This window comes from Aegilops tauschii, chromosome 5 (genome assembly GCF_002575655.3).
Source record: "Aegilops tauschii subsp. strangulata cultivar AL8/78 chromosome 5, Aet v6.0, whole genome shotgun sequence".
NCBI classification, from domain to species: Eukaryota; Viridiplantae; Streptophyta; class Magnoliopsida; order Poales; family Poaceae; genus Aegilops; species Aegilops tauschii.
The window spans coordinates 389,082,386-389,091,001 of NC_053039.3; the positions used below are offsets into that span (position 1 = coordinate 389,082,386).

At 48.2% G+C, this 8,616-nt stretch overlaps 2 protein-coding genes across 3 annotated transcripts; both read right to left on the reverse strand.

Moving 5' to 3' along the window:
• Nucleotides 1-1,550: 1,550 nt before the first annotated feature.
• LOC109755341 (uncharacterized) lies at nucleotides 1,551-2,219 on the reverse strand. Its single transcript, XM_020314254.1, has one exon. The coding sequence runs from the start codon at nucleotides 2,217-2,219 to the stop codon at nucleotides 1,551-1,553; it is 669 nt and encodes a 222-aa protein (XP_020169843.1).
• A 474-nt stretch (nucleotides 2,220-2,693) lies between these two features.
• Nucleotides 2,694-7,409, reverse strand: LOC109755349 (lysine-specific demethylase JMJ30). Of its 2 annotated transcripts, none has more exons than XM_020314261.2 (6): nucleotides 6,720-7,409; nucleotides 6,075-6,284; nucleotides 4,667-4,798; nucleotides 4,423-4,566; nucleotides 3,630-3,722; nucleotides 2,694-3,143 (listed from the first exon to the last, which is right to left on the reverse strand). In XM_020314261.2, the coding sequence occupies exons 1-6, from the start codon at nucleotides 7,395-7,397 to the stop codon at nucleotides 2,955-2,957; spliced, it is 1,446 nt and encodes a 481-aa protein (XP_020169850.2). In that variant the 5' UTR covers nucleotides 7,398-7,409; the 3' UTR covers nucleotides 2,694-2,954. The 2 variants fall into 2 exon arrangements, with proteins under 2 accessions (XP_020169850.2, XP_020169851.1); XM_020314262.4 differs by having other exon boundaries at nucleotides 2,719-3,143; nucleotides 3,562-3,722; nucleotides 6,720-7,274.
• Nucleotides 7,410-8,616: the final 1,207 nt, after the last annotated feature.

Genomic DNA, 8,616 nt, shown 5'->3' on the forward strand with positions numbered 1-8,616 from the left:
GCCATGGTGAAGGAAGAAATCACGGTTGCGGGTGTTGTCAAATTCGTGCCCGTTGTCACATTGCAAGAAACGGATGGGGAGAGAGAAGTGAGTGTACACGTAGCGCTGAAAATTGACAAACACACTATGAACATTTGATTTAGCGCGGAGAGGAAAAGTCCAGATAAAATGAGAGTAATCATCTAGGACGACTAGGTAATACTTGAAACCGGATACACTGGGGGTAGGTGACGTCCATAAGTCACAATGCAGAAGCTCAAAAGGAAAGGAACCACTAGTTGTAGAAGCACTAAAAGGTAGCCTAACGTGTTTGCCCAGTTGACAGGCATGACAGAGAGAGGCATCGTGCGAGTCTCGAGCATGAGGAAGCTGAAATTCGTCGAGGAGTGTAGTCGTGGTCGTGTTGTTGGGATGTCCAAGCCGGCGGTGCCACAAGGTGAGGGAGGCGAGCATACCATGGGGAGTGGGAGTAGCAGCGCCGTGGACAGTGTACAGATCCCCCAAGCTATTGAATCGGGCCAGATCCGTCTTGGTTCGAAGATCCTTCACAGACAATCCATAAGGGTCAAATTCAACTGAAACTTGATTGTCAATAGTAAAACGACGAACGGATATGAGGTTCTTGATGAGAGCAGGAGCAACAAGAACTTCGCGAAGAAGAAGAGGCGAGCGGGAGGGAGAGAGGAAGGAAGTACCAACGCCGGTGACAAGAAAAGAAGAGTCGTCGCCAATGGTGATGGATGGAAATAAAATCGAAGGATGAAGAGCAGAAAGAGAAGCACTAGATGCAGACATGTGGCAAGAAGCTCCAAAGTCGAAGATCTAGTCGTTACTTGCATCCTGGGTGGTAAGTGAGTTCATGGCGGCGATGAAGGCAGCCTGATCCCAAGCCGGCGCGGTCGAGGTGGAAGCAGGCGCAGGCGATGGCTGAGTTGATGAAGACGCGCCCGCGGTGCCGTGCTCCCAGGGTGATGGCGTGGGGAAGCCTTAGGGGTACATGGGCGGCGCAGTCGGGGCCGCCGCTACCTGGTACAGCGGTGCGTACGCGGCATAAGCTTGCGGTGGAGGGCGCGAGCCGAGGAGACCCGGGGCGCCGGTAGGAGGGCGAAGACCGGGCGCCCAGCCACCGCTGTAGGTCGGAGGAGCACCATAAGGAGAGGACGCGGACTAGGGCATGGGCCACGCCTGCACCAGGCCGGTCCACGGGTCTTGAGCAGGGCGCCAGGCGGAGGAAGTCGGAGCTGGTGGCGCGGCAGGCGGTGCCGACGTGGTGGAAGCAGGCGCAGGCGAGGATGAAGAAGAAGCCGATCCTGTCTTTAGGGGACGGTACACCGGGTTCTTCCCCTTGTAGTTGGGGCTGGGGCGCCATCCGGGAGGTGGCTGAACGGCAGGAGACGGCGAGGACGTCGCCGCGGCCGCCGGTGGTGGAGTAGAGCGGGCCGCAGCGTGGAAGAGGCGCGGAGTGCTCGCCTTATGCGCCTGGTTCTGCTCCTCCATCTGGAGCATGGAGCGCGCCTCGGCAAGAGTAGGCAGTGGCCGCAGGAGCGGAATCAGGGTCGCCTGTTGGGCGAACCGGTCGTCGAGCCGCCCATGAGGGCGTGAAGAAGGGAGCGGTCGGCGACCACCTCGCCGAGCTCACGGAGTTCATCGCCAATGGCTTTGATGCACTGACAGAAGACGCCGACGGGGCGATCGCCCTGGGTGATCGTGCGAAGCTCGGTGTTGAGAGCGGAGACGCAGGCGTCGCGGTTGTCTTGAAACAGCCGACGAAGCTCAATCCAAATGTCGCGAGTGGACGCGCCGTTGGTGACCACCAAGTTGAAGAGCTCGGTGGAGATGCGCGTGTACAGCCACTGGATGATGGGGAGATCGTCCTTGAGCCACCGTGGGTCGTGGGGAGCCGGGGGCGCATCCCTGGTGATGTGATGGAGAAGAGAACAGCGCCCGAGGTGGATCTCGAACAAGTGGCACCAATGGTAATAATTGTGGCTGTGGAGATCTAAGACGATGGGGATGAAGGGTGTGATGTCGGTGATCGTGTCGCTGAATGAAAGTGGAAGAGGGGCGAGGGTGAGGGAAAGGTTGGCCTGGCCGCCGGGAATTGGAGGTGGAGGCGGGACGGCGGGGAGAGGAGGCATTGGCTGGCCGCCGGGAAGAGTTTCAGTTGGCGGGCCGCCGGAGGAGGAGGGAAGAGTGGTTTGCCCTCCAGGGTTGGTCATGGCGATCGTGGAGGGAGAGGATCGGAACTGGTGTCTGATACCATGAAGTTTGATACAATGCTTTGCTTAATTGTCAAGTACAGGAGAGGGGGGGGGGGGGTGTTACATATAGGTCGCCTAGCACAACGATACAGAAGTCGTGGAGCCAATCGTGTCCTCGATCATGGGCAGGTGGGAGGAGACAGAGTCCACAGTCTAACAGAAAAAGATATATCAACACAGGTTTTAACAGAATAGAAGGTGGCAAATCTTCCAACTTTTCAGGATCCAGAATGCATGAACATAACGGAGAGAGACCGAAGTGCAATAAAATCTTCACCATTGGAGTATTTGGGACATCACAGTTGCAGCTTTCTCCCCCAAAGAAATGACACTCATGGGTTACAGAACCTCGTAAAATGCATCAGCCTTTCAATCTCAAGCTCAAGTCTCATGAAAAAAAATCAAGCTCAAGCATCAGAGGGCAACATAATATAAAGGTTTAGGCGTTTAGCAGCAATTAAATGACCAAAATAATTATAGTATAAGTAACAATGGTCATCTGCGATAACAGCAATCAAATGTCCAAAATAATTATAGTAAAAGTAACCATGTACATCTGCGATAGTAGGTACAAACGACTACATCCACGCAACAGTGAGCGACAGAATGTTGAAACAATGTGTCCAGTCAGGCTTACCAAGTCCCTGAGTCCTGAGATCTGGTCCTGATGTATCGAAGACCAAAATGTTTTCATTACGCGCTCGGACTTATAACTGTTGTACGCCACCAAAAGCTAATGGAGAAACTAATCGATAGAGATCTGACGTAATGCCACCATTTGGGAGGAATATACAGCATGTCACCTTCCTCCAATATGCAGTCCATGAAATCAAGGTTTTCTACCTTTGGGAACTCATTCATATCTACGTTGTCAAGATCCACCTGCAGAGGCACTCATTAGCACAATATAATACCAAGAATTGTCTTTATTTACACACTATTGCATTGCATTTGTACTAAAAAAAACTGTAAGAACATGTCATGTGGATAATGGACAATATGGAACCATAAGGGGAAGGTAATATAACCCTGTTTGCTGTACCTACAGAAGAAAACTGAAAAATCACAACACCGAAATAGGGGTGGGGTGGGGTGGGGTGGGGGGGTGGACAAGCAACCGAAGAAAGAAATAAAAAAGACCTATAGAGTGGTGATCTATCATAGTTTACTGATTTAGCCCCAAAAATAAAGCTCCAGTTTGCAATGCTGTGCTTAAGAGTAATGGACAACAAGAGAGTATTACTAACAAAAATCTGGAAATTTCAGTATTACAATATTCAGCTGCCAAAACTATATGCACCGCTGTGATGATCTGCAAGGGTATTCTTCTTTTCCAACATGTAACTTGTCAGAACAGATTGTCTGTACCTGACTAGTATTGCTCAACATAGTTTCTGTGTGTGGGTATAAGTCTTCGGATACAGAACCAGGATAGAGTCTAATATACTTCCTGCCCAAGACCTGGTATGGAGAAAATATAATTAACAACAACTGATGATAAAGTTATATAAAGGAAATGTTAACAGGCATCATCCAGAATATACTAGAACATTTACAGTCAAAACAAATGAAGCCACTGAGCTACATGAAGCTCAACATGAGGGCAAAATAATTTCTAACGCAAACACTCAAAAGGTCATCAGCAGTCTTGACAGGAAGGTTAAAGTCTGTATCACCAGAACAAAAATTATGCTGCTGCCTGGCAGGCGAAGCTCCTTAGGTAATTCTCAATTCCTGGCTCAAAGAGCCGCTTGTGATTATCTCTACGCTATATCTAATGATTATGAGTTTCTTAACATTGTTTAACAAATTACATAGATGCAACATTTCGTTAGAGAACTCAAATATGCAGAGTTACTTGCATACATATCGAGAACTGAAGGAAACACAGTTAAAAACTACTCCCTCCGTCCCAAAATATAAGAACGTTTTTGACAGTAGTGTAGTGTCAAAAACGTTCTTATATTACGGGACGGAGGGAGTAGTAAATTAATCGCATAACAGAACAACACCATTTCCAATATAATATAGATAATTTGTTATCAAGAAAATATCTACTTGCAAAATGTCTGTTCAAGTTTTAAGGTACAGGAACATCAAGCATTGGTTATTAACTCTAGAAACCAACAATCAAAGGTAAAAACAGTAAATTCCCGTATACCTGAGCTAAAATGTTGTGATGCGGGTCGTGGTGCAATGGTGTCACTGTCCCGTGTGGACCAAACCAAGCATTAAGTGATTGGAGTTCCCCTCCACCAGCATAACAGTAGTCAGGAACCATTATGTCTTCATGAAGCTCTTTTATCTGCCAAACGTCAATAACTAAAATCTGACAGCTGAACTAAAACATTTTCTCTTCCATAAAAAGTAACTTTTACTAAGGATTCAACAATTACAGCGTCCACCTGCTCAAATAATGGATGCTGAGCTAGATATGTCAAATTTGAAGGACAGGCGGTTGACCACATCCTCTCAAGGAACTGGGAGAACGTGATAAGCTCCTGCTTCCACTCACTGCAAACATAGCTCTTCCCAACCTGACATGGAGTCAACTATATCAGTGCACCAAAACCACTAGGAAATTGAAGCAAGGGGAAATGTTCCTTCTAAAATATTAACTAAGCAAGGGTCATACATCACTAGGAAATTAATACAAGGAGTAGTGTTCTTTCTAAAATCTTAACTAAGCATGGGTCCTAAATTACTAGAAGGAAGCACAAATTGAACTGGCTCGGATTGCATATAAATAGCTAGCTACTGTCATCTGGCATTCCTGGATATTCTCTTAATGGAACAAGATTTTACACAGCTATACTAATATGTTTCAACATCAGGAGAATTGGTTCTTTGTAATTCTTACAAACACCGGCATGGTTAAGTAAAGATGATACAGGCAAAAGTATAGCAAAGTGAAGCACGTCAAAAAGGCATGGAATCACATATGCAAAAAAAAACCGTGAAGAAATACACACACTTAGGGTTTTCAAAATAACACGGTTGGTAAAACAACAAATACAAAATACAAAATGTGCATCTAACCTTGATGCTCGATAACTTAGTAAGTGAACAGTGTCAAAGATGAAACAAATAAACGTGACAAAAAACAAAGCAGTTCAAAATAAGTTTGATATGCATATGAATCTGACGGCCAAGGCAAAAGATACATGTTCCAAACTTGCAGAAAGAAAGCACAATTGGATCAAATTGCTAAAAAATGTGCTTATTGTGTACTACCTCCGTCCTGGTTTATTGGTCCCCTTTGTAATTTGTGCCAAATTTTGACTAAAGATTAAATTAACAAAATGTTAATACATGTCAACAAAAATTATATCGTTGGATTCGTTTTTGCACATAGTTTTCAATAATATAATTTTTGGTGACATGCATAAACATTTTATGAGTTAAATTTATAGTCAAAATTTGGCACAGAATACAATAGGGACCAATAAACCAGGACGGAGGTAGTAAGCAACTAAGCAAGTGTGGTACTATAGTGTAACGGGATGTGTAAGACAGGTGTGCTGAAGATCAAACTTTGAAGCCACTTTTACAAACAATGTTATCGAGCATCAAGGTTAGATGCACATTTTGTTCCATATCAGCAGAAAAGAGATCAGCATTAAGCTTCATAATTTATTTCTATGGGATGTGAAGGCCTTTGAGAACTAATAACAGCATCGAATCACCAGGGTTTGATGAACATTTGTAATGAAATGCAGAATCACATATCAGCACAAACAGGTATGATAAATCATCAAAATAGAAACAGCTCGTTTTTGTATTTCAACATCTACTTTAAGGAGAAGCATTTACCTCAACAGGAACAGTCCGATCCCCAGCAATCTTCTTTAGGTACTGGATGTTCTTCCATTTTGTCATTGCAGGCCAATGATCGATGCAGCCACTGATTATAACAGGGGTCTCAGGTAAAAAGTGATCACATATAAACTCCTCCAAAGATATACACGACCGTCTTGCGATTTCTTTACAAGATAAAGACTTTGTTGGAAGAATTTTGAGGGCCTGAGAAAATTATAGCATCATTAACAACAATACACCAAGAAAGGAACTATAACTGCTCTCATCCGCACAACAATACAGAAAACAAGGAAGCAACGAGGTAACTAGAAAAATAATCTTATAATCACTACAGATAATCTACACCTATTTTTTGGGTCAAATATCCGGACAACTCATGACATCATTCACTGTATCAATGCTACATGCATAATTTGCTTAAGATGGTGCACCGTCCCTATGTACCAACATGAGATCTTCGCACAATAAGAAGTATAAATAATCTAAATTTAGTAAATTGCAGCCTTATTAAACATTGAAAAATAGGCATTCTGCAACAAGCCCCTACAAAATTAAGCTCTGTTACTGGTGGTATATATTGCCCACAGCCCCACGCACACACGCACGCACGAAATCTTACGAAGGCAGTAGCGGTCTCACATCGGCGATGTCACGGTTCCTGTCGAGCCCTTCCCTCCACCTATTGGCTTCCTCATCGACAGCCTCCGCGCCGTCACCTTCGCCGTCGCTCGGCTCCGCGGCGATGGAGGCCAGGGCGGCCTCGAGATCGGCGCGGAGGAGGTTTCCCCCCATGATGAGCCCCATGTCGAGCGCCCGGAGCGCTGCGCGGCGGTCGGCGGCGGCCCGGCGGAGCCGCGCGACGTGGAGGCAGGCGAGCGCGTAGGCGTCCCTCCACGCGCTGCCGACCTCGCTCCAGGGCCCCGAGTGGAGCTGCTCCCACGCCATCTCCCGCGCCGCCTCCGCCGCCCGCAGGTCCCCCGCCGCCGCCTTCTCCGCCGAGGCGACGAAGGCGAAGCCGCCCTCCTCCGTTATCTCGCGCAGCAGCGCCGCCCGCCGCTCGGCCTCGGACTCGCCGCCGCCGCCGCAGGCCATCACCGGGGGAGCAGCGGTGCTGTGCTGTGACGTGTCGGGGACCCCCCCAAAAGAAAAGTGCAAAAGCGAAGGAGATATTTCTCTGGCTCCGGTGTGGTTGGTCTGGTCTCCGGGGATATTTTGCTTACGCGCAAAAAATCTTTCCCCATTCGGAGTTTCGGAATCTTGGAAAAAATAGGTAGGGCAGGGCTTTCCAACTTGGGATATGACAAGGGCTCGGCCCATTTATGTGCACCGTCAAGCCCAATGTGTGGACTGAGATTGATATTACGCTTTCTAGTCTTTTCTTCTTTTTGAAAAAAAGATTAAACTAAAAGCCTCCCACTGAGCTCGAAGTAGATGGTGGGAGCAACTAGTCCGCAAGCATCCCTTGCGCGCATGCCGGGGCGGAGGGGGGGGGGGGGGGGGGGGGGGGGGGGTTCGTAGCGGACACCGTGGGAGGGCACCACGTGGTCCGCCTAGCTGCCGCCACATGTCGTGTGCGGAGCGCACCGTTTTGTTTCATGCACGTGTTCTCATTTTTTTTGAATTTTGCTTGGTTTTCGTAGGTTTTCTTATTTTTTTTGTTTTTCCCCTCTTGTGAAGTACATCGGGAGTGGCTCACCTATAGGAGCCTGGCAACATGCATGCCCAAGGGCCCAGGAGGCCTACTACGCACCTGGCGACAAGAACCAGCTCGGGAAGGATAGGCAACCCAAGACCTTCTTGGCCCCCAAGTCTAGGCTGGCGGCAACCTATAACGTATCTCTCACATTGTAAAACCCTAGCCTCCAGGGCATATATAAGGGGAGGCCCAGACAATATTAGACATTGGCCACGAAAACACGCCCGCGCCGCCCTCCTCTGGTGACACAGTGGGCAACTCCCGCACACCGCCACGACCCCTCCCTCCTCCTCCACGTCTCACTGCCACCAAAAATGTTGCCGACGAAGCCCGGGCGGGACCCAATGACGGTGGCGTCGGTGCGGTCCCTAGGCAACCTCTGCCCCGTTCACGCGACCTTAATGGTGTGTGGCGGCGGCTCAGCGGCGCACTCCCAATCTGTGTGCTCGGCGGCGGGGTGGGGCGGAGGTCTTCGATGGGCGTCGGGTAGGGGTTGGCGATGATGAGGCGGCTCAGGTCTTCTTGTTCGGGTGTTTTTGTCACTACTATCGTCATGGAAGTGCCACTTCCATGATAGAAAATATTTTCGTTTGGACCAAAATATCATGGACGTCTCATTTTCTTGTAGCACTACCAGATGCCGCCAACTTGATGCCGAGCATGAGCACAAGTTAATCACACCCGAACAAGAAGCACTCGAGACTAGCGAAACCACTTCTCCTTGGAAAAGTACCGGACATCATCAAACCGCACACAAAAAGATATCTCTAGGGACGGCCCACCTTCCTCTTGGTCCAGACCAAGGAGAACCGATCCTACTTGCGAAAAACAAGGGCCAAG

Bases quoted from the DNA above. Each gene is read 5' to 3' on its own strand.
- LOC109755341 (XM_020314254.1), bottom strand. From the start codon at position 2,219: ATGACCAACCCTGGAGGGCAAACCACTCTTCCCTCCTCCTCCGGCGGC.
- LOC109755349 (XM_020314261.2), bottom strand. From the start codon at position 7,397: ATGGGCCGAGCCCTTGTCATATCCCAAGTTGGAAAGCCCTGCCCTACC. The intron at 3,723-4,422 runs GTATACGGGAAT...TCTCCATACCAG, and splicing joins ATCACAACATTTTAGCTCAG to GTCTTGGGCAGGAAGTATAT. The intron at 3,144-3,629 runs GTACAGACAATC...GTGCCTCTGCAG, and splicing joins TGTTGAGCAATACTAGTCAG to GTGGATCTTGACAACGTAGA.